Source organism: Silurus aristotelis, assembly GCF_946808225.1.
Source record: "Silurus aristotelis genome assembly, chromosome: 4".
Classification (NCBI taxonomy): domain Eukaryota; kingdom Metazoa; phylum Chordata; class Actinopteri; order Siluriformes; family Siluridae; genus Silurus; species Silurus aristotelis.
Genome location: NC_139577.1, coordinates 7588718 through 7607606, shown reverse-complemented (window position 1 = coordinate 7607606; position 18889 = coordinate 7588718). Strand labels below are relative to the sequence as shown.

Sequence of the window (18889 nt, the reverse complement as noted above, 5' to 3'; positions counted from 1 at the left end):
AGCATAAGGTGAAGGAGTAAAAGGAAGATAAGGATGTGGAGGAGGAAGATGATGATGAGGAGGTGAAGGAAAGGGAAGGAAGATAAGGGTGTAGAGAATGAGGATTTTGATGAGGATCAGGTGAAGGAGTAGAAGGAAGATAAGGATGTGGAAGAGGAGGAGGATGAGAAAGAGGTGAAGGAGACAGAAGATGAGGATGTGGAAGAGAAGGTGAAGGAAAGAGAAGGAAGATAAGGATTGGAGATAGAGGCTGATAAGGATGAGGAGGTGTAGTAGTTGTAGGAAGCTGAGGATGTAGAGAAATGAGTAGAAGAAAAAGGAGGAGGTGAAGGAGGAGAAGTTCAGGCTCTCTTGATTCTCTGTACAGAAATGTAAACAAGGTCATGTGGTGGTGCTGCTGGTTTGTATTAGGGAGTGAGCGCGGAGCTTCCGTGGCTGATTAATTCCCGGAGGTCAGAGCACTCGAGCGTCCAGCACCGCACCACAGACCAGCAGCGCATTCCCTCTGTTTATGAACGCGTCTCCGATTACAGTCTAATAAAATGTCCTGCGTGGTTATTGTGGTGGCCTGTATCGTGTTTTCTGCTTGTTTTTCTCCCACTATTACTCCCCCTCCCGCTTCCATCCAAAACCCCCAAACCCCAGATCCAAAATCCTCCATCATTATTATATTTGGTTTTAATCAGTCGCAGGCAGTGTCCCCTTTTCATTTTGCACTCGTGCTAATGTTGCTAACAAGTGTATATTCTCTAGTTTAGCCCATGCGACGCTAAAACCTCAAACTGACATGTCTCCTCCTGGAGTTGTTAAGCATCGATGTAACACGATGTTGTCTAATAACTTGGTCAAAAGAACAAGCGAGAAAATGATATGCGAGAATGGGCATGGATTTATGTCTGAAAAGGAGAAAATATATATGGAATATGTTTAAATGCACGTGGTATTACTGAGACACGCGTCATGCTAACCTGGTGGCTATATATTTTCCTGGTTATCAGCATTAGTCTTGTAGCTGTTTGAAGGAAGCTTGGTTCTCTGTTCAGTTTGTTTTCTTAAGGACTTGTCATTAAGGCCACTTAAAAAAGTTTAAAAAATAATTTTCCTCACTGGTTCTTCAGATGTTTCCCCAGAGAAGTTGAAAACACTTTATTTTTGAAAAGTCATTATGCTAATAAAATCACCCACCATATTAGTCTATTATTAATATTTTGATTTCATCCATATCTGAGACCAATACACGCTTGTCATGGAAATCTTTCGCTAGTCATATCTACCACTAGCTAAGTCTAACTTTCACAATGTATTTTGTAAATGACATATTTTGCGACATTTCTTGCTTGGTCTTTCAGCTTAGTTACATTTAAGATGGTTGTCACATTATGTGTTTGGCGTGATTGCTGTTGAGCTTAGCATTTTTCTGCGATGTCAAACGTTTTTTTTTCGCCAGCACATAAACACATTTTTTTAGCCTCTGGCAAAATATTTGCCACATTATACATTTGAATGTTGTTCAACAATATTAGTGATAGCTTCTCTCTCATGTTACTTAAAAATAAAGGATTTTCGTCTCACAGCAGGTTTTCACATGAGGTCATAACTTTCCTAAACAGGAGCATGATAAAAGTAGTTTTATTGCTATGTTCGAAAAAGTTTCCTCAGAAGTCATGTCAGGTCAGCGCAAACATGCTAGCATGGTCAGTAAAAAACATTTATGAATAATAATACTTACAGGTTAGTTTAGGAATGCTAGCTGCCAAAATATTGGCATTTTGAACGTAATCATTCTTTTTTAATCCTACAATGTTGGTTTATGTTACCTTTAAGCAAGCTGGCTGAAAGCGTCTGAGAGAATCACACACACACACACACACACACACACACAGGCTGAATCAAAGCAAATAACTTCCTTCTCCCCATGTCCTGTCTAACGTTATCTGCAAACTGCAAAACACATTATTGGGGTATTAAATCTCAGTAATAAAACTCTGTGTCACTATCCGTTTATAGTTGCATTACATGTCTCGCTTGCCTTTCATGGGCTATGCACACTCATTCCCTTACCTGCTTTCCGTTTTTAAATGCATATATCGTAGCCTGTCATCTGACCGAGAAATCTGAAAAGAAGCGTAAACTTCTCTGTTCTGAGAATGTCGGAAACTTTACACCTTCTCATCTGACAATATAGAGACTCCTCCATAAACATTTCCCTACATAGAAACATAATAAAAAAAACTACTCATGCTTTGAAAAGCGTCTTAACTGCACCCCAAAACCACTTATAGCAACAATAACTGTCAAATAATCGTATGGAAAGACACTCCCACATTCACGTTAAGTCCGCCCATTTTGCGCATCTAATTTGCATATATTAACTCTAGGTTTTTGTCCTATATATATATATATATATATATATATATATATATATATATATATATATATATATATATATATATATATATATATAAAATATATCGAATATATTAATGCAGGGCAGACTTTGTTGCTTGGACCTAATTCCGGGAGAAGGTGTGAGGAGCTGGAGGAGAGATGGAGTCCACTAGGTGGCGCATTCTAAACGCTTTTTACCCGGCACACACGAGCGTCCGCGCACACACATACACACTGCTTCAATCCTGTCCGTGATTTGAGAATTTGATTTGAGAAATGCAAATCGGACCCACACAATCTATAGTTTGATTTCACTCACACGAGCGCGCGCGCGCGCACACACACCACATAACAACGACGTCATGACATATCTGTGTCTAAACCCACTTAAAGTAATGAGATAAGAGAATAAAAACGTTAATGATGAAATTGAAACAAGCAAAAGACCCTAAAAATAAACCCTACAAATTATTGAGGTACGTGCGCGTGAACGTTTTTTGCTCATTCTCTCTCGTCTTCTTTCTTTTTGTCTTTTTTCCTTCTGTCTGTCATTTTTTTATTATTTTTCTTTGGTGTAACTGCAACTTTTAAACGCGTGACAAATGAAATGATGGAAGCGGGTTAAAATAAGTCGCGGGCGCGCGCGGGTGTGTGTGTGTGTGTGTGTGTGTGTGTTTCTCTTTCTCCTGTCCGAGTCTGAAACAGTTGACAGTTGTGTATTTGCCCCTAATGAGCGCGAGCCGAGCTTTGATTTGCCCCCTCTCACACAGAAGCTCAGAATTTAAAGAAGAAAACGGAAGAAAAGAGGATAAAAAGAAGCAGCAGCAGCAACTTTACACTTCCAGCCCATTACAGTGTGGATGTTAATCTCATTCTGGATTTCTCAGGTGAGAGGTAAAAACAAACAGGTGTGAAGTTTACAGTCAGGTCAGAGAGAGACAATAATGATAATAATAATAATAATAATAATAATAATAATAATAATAATAATAATAACAAGAATAATAACAAGAATAAAATCACTAACATCATTACATTTTACAGGTTTCACACACGGATTTTTAAGAGAAATAAAATAGATTACATTTGTTGTCTACGTGTCTGCTTATTTATTTATTTATTTATTTATTTATTTATTTATTTATATATATATTTAAATATTTAGTTATTTACATCCATACACATTTATTTCATTCCGTTTGTTTATTTGTTTACCTGTTTATTGGACCGCTTTCCCTATCAAATGTATGATCGCCATATATCCACCAGCATCAAACGTCAAGGTACACAGAACTGTAAGTGCATATAAAACATACTAATAAATATATGCACAAAAATGGAAGCCACCATAATAGCGGCAGGCTGTAAAAAATATACAAACAAACAAACAAAACAGATAGATAATAAAACAGATCCGGAGAATGATCTGTAACTTGTTGATCATCTGATTGTAACGGGGATGATTAAAAAAAATTGATTGGAAGTAGTTTAACATTAAAGGCAGAACATAATAATTTGTGAACAAAAACAAAGCAACTTTTTTACGCGCGCGTGACTTGTTGCGTTCGCTGTGCCTTTCGTTCATTTGCGCAATTTTTATGCTTAATGTCGATTCAATTGCACGTGCAACAAGAGAGAGAGAGAGAGAGAGAGAGAGAGAGAGAGAGAGAGAGAGAGAGAGAGAGAGAGAGAGAGGTGTGCATGTGCACTGTACAACATGTGTAACGTGTGTGTGTGTGTGTGTGCGTGTGTGTTGAACTATGCGAAAAGTTTAAGAAGTGTGTAAGAAACTTTCTCTGTGTATGTGTGTGGGTTTGGCCATATGACGCGCGAGGGTTTGGTTACAATAAAGAGGCGGTGTGGGTTTTTGGGACCGCAGTACTGAGAGAGAAGGAGAGAAGGAGAGACACACACGCGGGGAGGGAAAGTTTAATCCTGCACTAACAGCTGTGTGGAGCTGCTGCGGTGTGTGTGTTTGTGTGTGCGCGCGCGCGCGCGAGTGTGCGAGTGAGAACTGGCTGAAGACTGCATGCATGTAACTTTCTTTGCGTGGGAAGAATTAAACTTTTTCCTGCGAGTCCCGCCGGATCTTCCTGCCTGTGCGAGCTGCCGGTAACTATTTCTACTTTGATGTATTACTGTTTCTATTTGCTTGTTTTATTATACAATTTTATCTGCACATTTCTTTTATTTAGTTTGATTGTAAAGCATGAGTTTGCGGTGCGGTGATGTTCTCACACCGTCCTGCAAACTCGACTAATAAATCCCGAATCGATCTGTCTGCGCGCGTGCGGTCGATATATATATGAACTTATACATTGTTTTTTTTTTACATTTTTATATCTTTCTTTCCATCTCTTTATTGTTACTCGACAAATTGCGATATGGGAAGCGCTCGTGCGTGCGCTCTCGCGCTCGTTCGCGCCAGGATGTTATGTAGTTGAAGCGTGCTTTGCATTCCTCTACATCTCAAACACCGATTACAAAAAAAAATAATTTTATTAAAACGGAAAACAAAAAAAAAAGCTAAATAATAATAATAATAATAATAATAATAATAATAATGAACAGGTGGCGCGCGAACTTCGGTGAACCATGAGGATCTAAAATCATGAATTATTTTAAACATTATAAATATATTTGAATATTATTCAGTGCGTTCAGTTTCAGTATATTTTCCTGGTAATTGTTTTTCATGCACTGAATTTGTATTTGTATTTTTACATGTGAATATAGATTTGCATTCCGTTATGTTCCGTGGTCAGAAACAGATAGAAGCGTGAAAAGTTTTTATTTTGTACATTTTTTTAATTGTTACTATTGAATTAAAAAAGATAAACATTTCTGTATTTACCTTCAAATGCACGCACGCCGCGTTTCATTCAGTGCAATGTGTGTGAACGCTCCTGGACCAGCCCGAGTCTCTCCATTGAAACAGTAAGAACTGCTGTAAAATACTGATTAATGGCTCTTATTATAGCGATCAACAGTCAAATAAAAGCCAAGTGTCATTATTAGATTAAATATTTACATTCTTCCAAAAGCTCCAGATCAGGAGCAGTGGCCAAGCCAAACAATCTGCACCTGGATATTAACTCCACATTATCAGGAGGGATATTTATCACAGAATCAGTCTCCTCACAGTACAGACTCATACTCACCCAAATAACCACTTTTCTCTCCTAACCATTTATACAAACCTTAACTGCTTCTTTTCGTAAAAATTTGGTTTCGTTTCTGATTATTAAGTATTACAAAAAAGGAAATAATTTCCATTTTTATTATCCGTTTAATTTTCGTTCAATGCTAAATTGTAAGCTAATAACTAGCTCGCGTTTTTTCAATAGTTAGTATTTGAAATTTACCCCCTAAAAATCTCCAAAATCGCCCCAGAAAATGTTTATCCTGGTGTCGAATTAATTTCCAAATCTTTAAGTCGTTCACATAAAAATAAAATAAAAACGTGGGTTTATTACTATTCCTTTTAGTCAGGTAGCTAAACTGAGAGAATACCCCCCCCACACACACACACCACCCCCTCGCGCACTGAGAAACACACAGCCCTCGCGCTTTGCAAGTGGCTTGGCGCGCGCATCACCTCTCGCGCCCTTGAGCAGAACACGAAATCCTGCCACAGGCCGGACTGAAGCACGCCGCCTTCCCACGCACTTACGCCGAGAAAGTAGTGCCCGAACTGTGAAGTAACACCGGAATACTACACTATGTACTATATATTTAACCCGCGGGGGGGGGAATCACCTGCTAACTGACACTAACATACAAAGCAAAACAAACGACCATTTTAGTCTATATTTTCATTTTAGATTTTTACAAAAAGTGTACACTTTGAGAACGAGTCCGTCACATTCACATGGCGGCCCGGGCCCTAACTAAACCTAAAGTTTTGGGCTTCAAAACACTCTACAACATTGTGACACATTTTGAGCTGGAAATCAGCACCTGGTTCCTCACAATACACGAGCGGCCTGAGCCGTTCACACTTTTACTCTTTTCCCCCTCAGACACTCAGACACTGATACATATTAGGCGATTGGGTGCTTTTTAGTAACCTGAAGAACATGGTTTCTTAAACAAAGACAGAGGATTACTGAGGGACAGGTGGGCTGTATCCCAAATCCCCGCCAATTCCTTACTAGTACACTCTATACAGTTCGACATTAGCATAATCAAGTTTATATTTTCTACACATTGACACCCCCTTGTAGTGCACTATAATAGAATGGTGTACTGTAAGATACTCTCAAGCACACTAGGATAGAGTTCTCTACACTTGATGTAGTGCACTACATACCTGTTTATGCACACTACATTAGCGTATACACTTTGATTCAAATTCCTCTCATTACACCGTACGTAGTGCTCAACGTGTTAATGTCCTGGGACCCTCTTGATTCCTTTTCATCGCCTTTCCTTCGGATTAGTGTTCAAGGCAGCGACACTGATTCCTCCTGCTATCCCTAATTAACCGGAAAAATTAAACCATTCATAATAAGGCAAAGTACAAGTCTGACTAATTAAAGGGTAAAATTCCTTCATCTTGTTGCCCTGAAAAGTTTATCAGCTTACAGGTTAAATCATCACCATGGCCAGATGAAATCACACTTATCTCTCACCTCATTGTGCTTGGTTCAAGGGCTTAACGGCGCCCTGGTGTAGCCTCAGCTTACTTTAAAGGGTCAAAGGTCGAGTGCTGATCTCCTCTAATGACCTGGCGAGTAAAAGTCAGTTACTTCTTTGCAGTCCCCTGTGGGGAGCTTCTGCGCAGTAGGAAACCTAATTAGGGCCGTTTCACATTTTTTTCAGTCGAGTCACTTCTTTTTATTTAGTCAAAAGATACATAAAGTGTATATTTAATGATAACAGTAACACCAGCGACAAATCAAGTGTTAGATTATGTAGGAACAAATGTCTTAATCGCCTTAAATGGAATACATACGAGTTCGAAAATAGTTTTTTACATTTCAGCCAAGTGAACTTGTCCCCTGATGTCCAGTTCTGTGCCCTTTGTAGTGCACTTTATGTCCAGTAGGGAGCTTCTCTGCATTCTGTTTGAAATTATAGGATCCCAGTTTGTGCAATATATAGTGTATACTTGTTCATTAATAACAATAATAATAATAATAATAATAATAATAATGTGTAAATAAGAATCATTGTTTTTAATATTATTATTATTATCATCATTATCACATTAAATATCTATCTATCTATCTATCTATCTATCTATCTATCTATCTATCTATGGCACTTTACAATAATTTTTTTTTTTGTGTTTGTGTGTGTGTCTGTGTGTGTGTGTGTGTGTGTGTGTGTGTGCAGGTATTAGGGCATATGTAATTCTCTGTTGTTTTAGTGCATTACCGCATGTTATACCCTCAGACTAGTGTTTAGGTCAGGGTCAGATTCACACACATTTAATATATATATATATATATACATATATATATATATATATATATATATATATATATATATATATATATTAAATGTATATATATATATATATATATATGTATATATATATATATATATATATATATATTAAATGTATATATATATATATATATATATATATATATATATATATATATATATATATATATATATATATATATAATTTTTTATTTATTTATTTTTTTATTTTTTTATTTTTTTTCAGTTATAAAAGTTGTAGAAGATGAAGCTGCACCTAAATCATGTAAACTGGTTCTCGTGGCATGTGATGGTTCTCAGTACGTGTCTATTTGTGTGTGAGAGAAAGACTGCTGTTCTGCTGATGTACCAGTCAGATGAGGGTACATGGGCAGAGCTAAACTTTGTCCTTCAGGATGTCGGAGTGTTTTGCTTTTTCGCAGAGGTTTTGCTAATGGGAGAGCAGAACCACGCAATGCAACAGGGTGCACTTCTTAAATCAACATTCAACACACGTAAACGACTCGAAAGCCGACGATTTCTTGCACCCAGTCATTCTCGGAAACGTTTTGTAGTGGCATGATTCACTGTGGTATCAATTATAATTACATCATCGTAACAGATTTCAGGCAGAAACTAGCATCACATCACACACCAAACACTGCTTTCTCTAACATTTTGCTAAACGGTACAAACTTTAACGAGAATACTACTTTCTACATTTTTTTTAACCATCGCTCTTCTTTAAAGTTGAAATTAAACCTGGGAGTGTGTAAAGTAATTACATTCACATGGAGTTCAATTTCAGCCCATAAGCTAGAAATGAGGAAACAAGTAAACGATCCCCAGGATACAGTAAACAAGCCCGAGTCACTATATGTGTGTGTGTGTGTGTGTCAGTCATAAGAGTGAAACAAAGAGGTGTTATTGTGCTTTGTGCCGGTGTGTATCAGGCCAGATTAAACACTCGGTGCAGGTATGTCACTCTGCTCGGGCGTCTTTCTCTCTCTGTCTATCAGCTCAGACGCCTCGGGCACATTTTCTACAGAACGTCTTCGCCAAAAAACACACGCGTGCGCACACACACACACACACACACACACACACGTATAGCAAGTTTAAAATTAATTTGTATCACTGTGTCTCACACATGCCTTGTCAGTATCATGTTGTCAGACATTATGTTTTGATTTGTATGTGTGTGTGTTTCAAAAGTCTTTAATATTAAGTAAAACGATTTGAGAAATCCTAAAAGAAGTGTGTCTAAAACCCAGTTAGCAAGCTGGCAAAAATAATAATAATAATAATAAAATAAACGTCTAAACTAAACAGGGATGACAAGAAGCAGGAGTTGATGAAGTGATGAAATATGGCTGGATTTACCTGTCACCCACCTTGCTGTTTAGGGTAAAAAATGTCAGGTTTGATGCTATGGCTACTATTCTCGCATGCTATTTAATGCCCCATAAACATTTTTAAGTCCTTATTTACATTCTTCTGTGATTCTGGTATCCAACTATTTAGTACATAATGTTGTATGTTTGTAATTGAAAATGTTTTGAGTTAATTGAGTTCCCTGATCAACGATTTTCCCTTCTTTTTTTTTTTAACCCTCTACGCTAGTTTTCCACATTCCATAAGAAATACGACATGTTTTGGCATAGCTAGTATTTTGGAGACCATATTTTAAGTAAATTAGTATGTGGTTTTGGACGTAACCGCATAAACTCCCCAACGATGTTAGTTCAATTGGTCATTGCTGTGTTTTGACATACTAGATAGCAAAAAGTTATGCCAGTTTCGCCTGTTTCCATGGTGACCCAGGAGGAACACGGGTCTGTTTGGTGTAGTAAGTATTCTGACGAGTAATTGCTATGTGATTTGGGATCTGTGTCCTGTGTGTTTTGCCAGTGATGCTAGTGTGACTGAGCAAATCTTGTGTATTTTATTGCTGTTTTTCTAGTTTAATACCTTCGATTTTCAAATAAATTAGCTTGGCTGAGAATCTAATCAAAATTTTTATCTGTCTGTTTTCCAGGGTGGAGCCACTGCTGATTGATTTTTTTTCAAATTAGAATCCAAACAGGAATCATGGGTAGTAAAACACTTCCTGCCCCTGTACCGCTTCATCCTTCCCTCCAACTGGCCAATTATTCTCTCCTCCAGACTTCAAACGGCTTTCACCTTCCCACTGATCAAATGCCAGGCATCTACAGCTTCAGTGCTCTTCACGCCGTCCACCTGCACCACTGGACGCTGGGATATCCTCCGTTTTTGCCACGCTGCACCTTTTCTCGTTTCCCTCTCCCCTCCATCCCTCTCCTCCCTCAGCTTGTGCATCCAACCAAACAGGAAGCTAAGAGCAAACCACGTTTCGACTTTGCCAACCTGGCCGCTGCCGCCACTCAGGAAGAGCCACTGAAGGCAGAGGACCTGAGCGTGTCCGTTGGAGGCGGAGGGCACACCAACGCGCCCTCCCTAGGCTGCCTGCTCGATGTTGCCAAACTGGCTTCACCAGAGAGGAAGCCGAGCCGAGGGCGTCTGCCTTCCAAAACCAAGAAGGAGTTCGTGTGCAAGTTTTGCGGCCGCCATTTTACTAAGTCGTACAACCTGCTGATCCATGAGCGCACTCACACGGACGAGAGGCCGTACACCTGCGACATCTGCCACAAGGCCTTTAGAAGGCAGGATCATCTCAGAGACCACCGGTAAAAGACATTTAAAAACATTGCACATCATGGTTCATCAGTTTTCAGATATTTAAACCTTGTCATAGCCAAATCACAGCACTCCTATGAACTGATGATTAGCAGTGTAACAAGCCCTGATCTGTAGATTTACCAGGACTCTCTCTCTGTCTGTCTGTCTGTCTGTCTGTCTGTCTGTCTCTCTCTCTCTCTCTCTCTCTCTCTCTCTCTCTCTCTCCCTCTATCTCTCTGCAGGTATATCCACTCCAAAGAGAAGCCGTTCAAATGCCAGGAGTGTGGAAAAGGTTTCTGTCAGTCCAGGACTCTCGCCGTCCACAAAACATTACACATGCAAGTCAAAGAGCTCAAACCTGCCAAGATAAAGTGAGGTCACACCGCATTAGCCAATGGGGACACTGGAAAAGCCAAAGAGACCCGAGGACAGCAGCCAATAGCAATAGCAACGTGACCAAAGAGTGAAAGGTGCAAGACTCAAACTAATACGATATCAAAATATGGACTCACGGAGCCAGGAGCTTCTCGCTGAATCCACAAACATGAGCTGGTTCTGAATAAAAAAAGATTTCGGATTTTTTAAACATTGACAGAGGTCCAGCCTGTGAGATCGCAGGAAATACAGAACCACGAGGAAGGACTTCAAAAGCGAGAGCCAACAATGTAGGTGTGTTTGTGTGTTTGTGCACACACACACACATATATATATATATATATATATATATATATATATATATATATATATATATATATATATATATATATATATATATGTGCACAAACACAACTACATTAGTGTTTGTGGATCACTGTGGATTTAAAAGAAGACCCAAATGCCTTAAAGACATCGAATGATGTTAGGAAAATGGAGGGGAATCCGAAGACCTACAGGACAATAATGTGAGCCAAGTGCAACAGGGCTTCAACAAGACCAAAAAATGCAAAGGAGCTAAACTCCAGCTAACACCATAGCAAATTATGGATTCATGAATCTGAGCTTTTGATGAAAATCCAAACACACTGCAGTTCTGGATAAAAGCCATGAGGTCGGCCAGAATCAGCCAATGAGGACATCCTAGCAGTGCAGACCAAAGAGACGTGTTTAAGATGACCAAAGACAAAGATCTTCCAGTGTTTTAAATCAAGAAGATGCCTATATATGGATTAATGAATTGCTGAAGTTACCAAAAAGTATGTAATTTGGAACTAAGTTGCATCTGACCCTTCAGACTTTTTAAAGCATAATCATCTTGGATTTATGGATTTTTTGGAGAACTTTGGAATGTTAGCAACCGGAATGGATCAAATCCAGGGACTTGAGTGCACAAAAATGTGATCTTAGACTGTTTTTTTCTGTCTATGTTGACAGATACATCAGTTTATTGTTTATTGAGTTTGGTTGATAAAGCCCACCAAGGCTCTGCAAAGTACAAGACAATCATAAATACTAAAAAAATAAAAATAAACAGAAAAACAAAGCCATTAGCTCGACTAGCCAAAGCCACATTCCAATTTTTGTAATAATTTTTTGTACAGATTTTCTTTTTTGTATAACTGTTATTTGGCACTTTAATCTGTTTATGGATTATTTACATATATCACTGGATTCCTTAAACTTGTTGTAAAAAAAATAAATAGTCATTTTCTTAACAAAAAGTGTGTTTTTTCCCTCCAAAGTTATTACACATCCACCTGTCAATAACAGTAAAAGGGGCATGGTCTATGACTGAAAACCAAACCATTTGCTTTCATCAGAATATTTTTCCATATACTGGACTGTACTTTACACTAATTAATGCTGATAGAGATGCATCTGTTGTATCTAAATACAGTTTCATTATGCATTTAAATATTGAGGACATAGATGTCTAACTATTAAATTTTTTATGCTATGTTTTTTATTGTAAAGAATATTGTAATAAAACACCCACACACACAATTGAACACACATCCTATTTACATTTTCAAATAAAAAAAATTACCTAAATGCAACCTGGTCCTGATGAGAATCTGAAACAAAGCTATGAAAGTTTTAAGTATAAACCATGAATGCAAAGGTATAAAGCATAATGTGTTTCATGTCTAGTTTTATTCTACAATTATTTAAATGTTTAGTGTAGCTCAGTGGGAACCCAGCCATTAGCGTTGTACAAGCCAGTGCACTCTTAGTGCCAGTCCCAAGCCCGGGTAAATAGGGAGGGTTGCGTTAGGAAGGGCATCCAGCGTAAAACATGTGCCAAATCAAATATGCGGATCACGAAAGAAGAAGAAGAAGAAGAAGTGTAGCTCAGTGGGAATTTAGAGTCACAAGTTGTGGATGTAGCTATACCAAAACAATTTCTAATAAAAAATAAAAGATACAGTTAAAACATAATATTTAAAAAAATTAATAAATAAATCATATACATGTGCTGCTATGAAATCACTGTAAGACGACATAGGATAAATCTTTAAAGTTTGGTTGGCATGGCCAAAGTGGTGGAGAGATAAAGTAAACTAAGATGAAGTGAGACGAACTGAGATAAACTGAGTAGAGGCAAACAAGAAGGAGAACAAATCATAAGATTATTAGTGAGACCAAGTGTCAGGGATGGAGAGTGGAAGGATGAGAGTGGACATATAAGAAGATATTCATAAGAAGATGCAGGGAAACACAGAATATCCAAACTGGAAAGCACAGAAAACAAATGAACACTTGGAAATACTAACAGTCCGGAAACTAAAGGCACTTGAACGGAGGGTCCGAGGTTGAAGGAGAAAACCGGGAAAACAGCAACCTGAAAACTGAGAGAGAAGTAAGTCCGCAAATAGTCCGAGATCCGAGAGCCAGCAAACAAAGAATCCGAGTCCAAGGGGCGAGGCATTAGTCTGAGAAAGCCATAGATCCAAAACTGGAACTAAGAAATCCAAAAGGGAAAAAATGAGGGCTGGAAGGTCTCAGGGAACAGACGAGACAATCTGGCAGGGGACACAAGGAATCTGAAACACAGCATAAGGTGCACGGTAAAAGCGGGGCTATTGTCAATGACTCGGGAGGGTGGAGGGGGGTCTGGTGAAGGGAACCAGGGATCAAGCTTTGACAGGTTTGAGGCGCAAGACATGAAAGGTAGGGTGGATCCGTAAGACTCAGGGCAGTCAGAGACGGACAGCAAAAGGGGTAAGGACCTTATAGATGGGAAACGGACCTATACAGTGAGGGGCTAGTTTCTTGCATGCGGTTTTAAGGGGTAGGCCCTTGGTCGGTATTTTGGTGCCGGTCTACGCCTCCCGTTGATCCAGCAACATATAAGTTGTGACCACCAAGAAGCGGTGTCATCGGCACAAAGGATGTGGAGGGCTGTCTTCAGATCTTGGTTGAGCCTTTCAGTCTGTTCATTGGTCTGAGTGTGGAAGCTGGAAGATAGAGTGACAGAGATGCCCAGGAGGCGACAGAACTCTTTCCAGAAGTGGGCTGAGAATTGTGGACCCCGAACTGACACAATATTACTGGGGAGGCCATGGAGCCAAAAGATGTGTTGAAGCAGGAGTTGAGCACTTTCTTTGGCAGTTTGGGGAGAGGTATGAAGTGGGCCATCTTGGAAAACGTGTCTATTACAGAAAGGAGGCCTGCAGGGGTGGCTCTAGGGGTCTTGTGCTGTGCGCAAGTAGAACAGATGGCCACAAACATCCTTCTTAAGACTGGTCCACCAAAAGCGTTACCGAAAAAGGGACAAAGTGGGAGAGGCAGAAGAGCCGTGAGCAGTGACACCACTAGAGGACCTGGAAGCGGAGCTGATCAGTCTTTAGTCTTTGAAAAGCCAGTTCGGCCTCTGAGTTCCAGGAAAATGGCTGACGAGTGGAGGTGGGTCAATGCAGGGGAGCCACGATGGAACTTCCCCAGATTAACTTCCGGTAAAAGTTAGCGAAGGCTGGAAATTTCTGTAGATGTTTGCGCGTCTCTGGTGGCGGCCACTACTTGACTGCACGTACACAGGCAGGATCCATCCGCACACTTCCAGCAGCCAGAATGAAGCCCAGAAAGTATGTGGTGGACACATTAAATTCACACTTCTCAGCCTTCACATACAGCTGGTTTTGAAGCAGGTGGGTGAGAACAACACATACGAGGAGATGGTGTTCCTCCAGGGATCGGAAGAAAATGGTGAGGAGGTAACAATAGTGCCCTGGCTTTGCTGAAGGCCATTCCCAGATCATGGTACTCCAAGGGGATGGAAGTGAGGTCAGAGAAAGGTTTATCGCCTAAACTGGCCAGGACTGGGGGGATAGAAGTGAGGCAACTGGCATGGCATGACACCACCCATTCCAACACCTGACTGCTGGTCCAGTCCAGCTGAGGGTTATGTTTCTGCAGCCATTTGAATCTGAACATGGCTGGGGTGAGGGCAGAGGGGATGAGGAGGAAGGACAGCCATTTACGCTGGTGCGTTGGAAACAAGGAGACGCTTGGTGCGATCTGTACCACATTGAAGCATTTGACCGTCGAAAGCTCAGACCAGGAGAGATCACGGGAGGGATGGAGAGGAGAAGGACCCATATGCAGGATGCTGATCGAAGATTTATAGTCTTTAATAAGAAAATGGGAGAGGAGAGAACCAGGAAAATGGGCAACCTGAAAACCGGGAAATTGATTTATTTGCACAGAAATGTTAAGAAAGCCAAAGTTACGGCAATTAAAGTGGTAGGTAGGTAGGTAGGTAGGTAGTTAGGTTTGGGTAGGTAGGTTGGTAGGTAGGTTTATTCATACCAGAGGAGCACAAACAGTAAAAAGCATGCTTAAACAATTTACATTACAGATGAAAGATAAAAGGAAATTAATATAGAGATGTACAGTGTATAAGGAAGAGACAGATGGGGTGTGTATCAGGATGTGATTGTGCAGTATAAGTGTTCTGTGTAAACATTAGTGAAACACTAACATACTTGATGTGTCTTAAATGTCTTAAATTTGTATAAAACTGTATAATATCTCTGAAAATGTATAATGTTTTTTTTTATTGTTCCAGCCAGTATATGAGATGTTTCATTGTTGTGTATTTTCCCAGATCCGTGTTGTGCTCACAGCTCAATGTTTTGCAATATAAAATAAACTTTCTTCTGTATGAAGTCAATACGTCAATACATCAATACAATCTATCTGTCTGCTGTACAACATCGTCCAATTTATTGTTTGATTTGACAAATAACTGCATCACATGACCAAAAAATGCTAATGTTTTTCAATATCTCTGTTTTCTTAGTCCACACTTCAACATGAAAAAGTTTGCTTGTCATTTTTGAAAAAGGTCAGAATTACACAATTTCTGTGTTTTTAAAGAAAACGTTTTCAAATTAAACCTGGATACAGCATAATGGTGAAAAAAAAACCTGGAGTGATAATTAAATAAACACCTCAACGAATATTTTTTTGACCAGCAACTATAATAAATATATAACTTGGATGCATCATACTCGTATCACTTGACTCTTCTGTTCCAAGAAGGTTTTATGCATTCCTGTCTTTAAAACCTTAAATATAAAATGTTCCCAATTTCTAGTTGGGATTTTTTTATTCCCTGTTTTGCTGATTTCTGTTTTCCCACTGAGTCACACCGCATTGAAAAAAGTGAATAACAAAGGTGGCCAGACAAAGAAGTTAATCTAATTGTATTGCTTAACCTGAAAGCTAGATATCGTGTTTACTTGCATGTTGTTTGTGTGCATAACTTGCAAAACCTTAACACACAAAAAAATCTGTAGCTTGGGCACTATTTATAATATCGCATTATTACATAAAATCAAGCGCTAGTTTGGTTAACCCTGAAACCGTACACAATACTGCATACCTTCTCCAGGCAGGGGAAAGTGCCTAGTGGGTGTGTGTGTGTGTGTGTGTGTGTGTGTGTGTGTGTGTGTGTGTGTGTGTGTGTAATGTCTCTTCCAAAAGCTTAGTTTATGCTCTCTGACTTGTGTATTCACACAAATAAAAGGCCATGGTACACACATTAACAGTGAAAACAACCCATTCACTTACTCACACACTTCACATAGACACACAGCTTTGAAGCTAGCCAGTGTGTCTAAGTGCTTTCACATAGGCAGGATGTGTATTAGACTCATTTCAAACTGTGCATTTGTGGGCAAGTGGGTGATTTGTGTGTGTGTGTGTGTGTGTGTGTGTGTGTGTGTGTGTGTGTGTGTTTAAAGGAAGTAAATCAATCATGAAACAATACAGTAAACACGTTCTTCGAATTAAAGTTGTAAGATGAGACTGAGACTACGCTGTTGCTAGGAGAAACATGTATGCTAAACTAAGTACCGGTACTTATAAAATAATAATAAACAATTATAAAATAATTGTGCTAGCACATCAAGTGTTTCATATGGACAGCGGAAGTGTATTTTCACACAGCAAATGAAAAACATATATAGTGAATAATTTCTAATTTACCTCAGACGTTGATAAAATCACACCAAAAGATAGCTTTGCTTGCTTTTAGCATTGAGCACCAAAGCCGTTGTTTGTTTCTATAGCAAAGTTTGTCAAATCTGAAAATTGCGCTTGGTATCTTTATGGGTTTATTTAGCATTATGTAGAAATCTGACATGTAGAGATTCTGGAAACACACACACACACACACACACACACACACACACACACACACACGCCCACTCCACTATAGCAGCAATGCTAAGCCAGAATACACACTCGCACTCCTAAACGTTGCTTTTCCTTTTCACACTTCAGCTACGTGCTAATTAGGAAGTGATCAGCTTAATGAGCGTGAACATCAAAGTCAAAACATGCTGAAGACTTTAGAGTGAGCTTGAGAAAACACACACACACACACACACACACACACACACACACACACACACACACACACACACACACACACACAAGCTATGTATATTCAGATAAACTCACCTCAGCAAACTCACCTTTCCTTTGTTCACTTTATATCATGCAACTCAAAGTTTTCTTATCAAAATGATATATATATTTCTACTTGTTTGTCTGATAGCTAAACATCAGTCTTGCTACTTAGCATGCTTGATAGTGTCATTTAGTGTTTAGCTATGATGATCCTGATGTTAAGGTTACATTAAAACCCTTGAGTGCTGTGTGTTGTAGTGATGATGATGATGATGATGATGAGCCACCTTTTTTCAACTTGTCTGAAACAAAGTAAAAAAATACGCAGCCGGAAACCAGCCCTGGCGCGCCGTACATCTTTTTCACATTAACGCTAGCACTGAACTTAACCTCAGTAACCAAAACAAGCTAGTCTGTCCTGTCTCGTCCCATCCGTCGTTCGAAAACAAAAACAAAACAAAAAAAAAAATGAAAGAAAAGCTCATTTCATTTCAAACCGAAATTTTTCCTCATGGGGATCACGTCTGAATTGTAATATTTTCCTGCGTCGGCGAGGACATCCGGGCCTGTTTTCACCACAGTCTCACACGACAGCTGTGTTTTCTTTGGGTGCTTATAGCGTGCGTGTGCACTTATAGTGTGTGTGTGTGTGTGTGTGTGTGTGTGTGTGTGTGCGTGTGCGTGTGTGGTTGTATGCATGACGCAAGCGGTATTGCCATGTTCCTGAAAATGTAAAAGCTGCCTAGCTTCCCACTAACATTCATTATTCTTAAAAAAAAAATAAATAAATAAAAAAAAATTCTTTATTACTGATGTGTCACATGATGTCTGATATATATATATATATATATATATATATATCCCAATTAAAAAAATAAAATAAAAAATCCCAATTTGATGTTACAGGAAGCTCCACTCTTCTGGCAAGATGTTTCACTTTAAGTGGAGATTTTTGTCAGTCAGACACAAGAGTGTTAGTAAAGTCAGGTACTGATGTATGTAAAGTGAGGAGGCCTGGGTGCAGCATTCAGTGTTTACATTCATCCCAAAGCTGTTCAATAGGGAGCTATAGCAGGAGATCTTTCACTACAACCCATGTTAAGCTTCTTAATGGAGCTGGCTTTGTGCACAGGGGCATTGCCATGCTGAAACTTGTTTGGATATCCTAGTTTAAGTGATGAGATAATCTCATTCTGCCACATCCGAAGACAACTGTGTCTCTCAAAATGTGTTGTGTAGTTTGGGGAAGAAGCATATATGGCTGGAAAAGTCAGGTGTCCCAATAACTTTTCTGGGAAACCATCCTGACCCAGAATGTTCACAGGTTCTGTATATAAAATGCAATTACACTTTATAATTTTCTCCAAAAAATGTGAATCTTCCTACAATAAATTTAAAAAACACACCCAAATGTAATCAGATGACTGATAACTTTATACTTATAATGATTTAAATGTTCAATCTCTATATGGACTTTGAGGCTTGCAGTGCACTGTGGGAAAAAACGCACCAT

At 39.1% G+C, this 18889-nt stretch overlaps 1 protein-coding gene and 2 long non-coding RNA genes across 3 annotated transcripts in view; 2 read left to right on the top strand and 1 right to left on the bottom strand.

Moving 5' to 3' along the window:
* The window catches only part of LOC310725157, a 10656-nt gene extending 3512 nt beyond the window's left edge, over positions 1 to 7144 (bottom strand). Inside the window, exons 1-2 of the long non-coding RNA XR_014533257.1 lie at positions 5243 to 7144; positions 3604 to 3681 (exon numbers count right to left, since the gene is read on the bottom strand). This is a non-coding gene — a long non-coding RNA (uncharacterized lncRNA). The remainder of the gene's footprint in view (positions 1 to 3603; positions 3682 to 5242) is intronic.
* The window catches only part of LOC310725156, a 278325-nt gene extending 265539 nt beyond the window's left edge, over positions 1 to 12786 (top strand). The window contains exon 3 of the long non-coding RNA XR_014533254.1: positions 12644 to 12786. This is a non-coding gene — a long non-coding RNA (uncharacterized lncRNA). The remainder of the gene's footprint in view (positions 1 to 12643) is intronic.
* On the top strand, positions 4257 to 11199 carry osr1 (odd-skipped related transcription factor 1). The gene is made up of 3 exons (XM_083539819.1): positions 4257 to 4500; positions 9860 to 10529; positions 10764 to 11199. Exons 2-3 carry the CDS (start codon positions 9913 to 9915, stop codon positions 10894 to 10896), a joined length of 750 nt encoding a protein of 249 aa, XP_083395945.1. The 5' UTR covers positions 4257 to 4500; positions 9860 to 9912; the 3' UTR covers positions 10897 to 11199.
* Positions 12787 to 18889: the final 6103 nt, after the last annotated feature.

Bases quoted from the DNA above. Each gene is read 5' to 3' on its own strand.
- osr1 (XM_083539819.1), top strand. From the start codon at position 9,913: ATGGGTAGTAAAACACTTCCTGCCCCTGTACCGCTTCATCCTTCCCTC. The intron at 10,530-10,763 runs GTAAAAGACATT...ATCTCTCTGCAG, and splicing joins GATCATCTCAGAGACCACCG to GTATATCCACTCCAAAGAGA.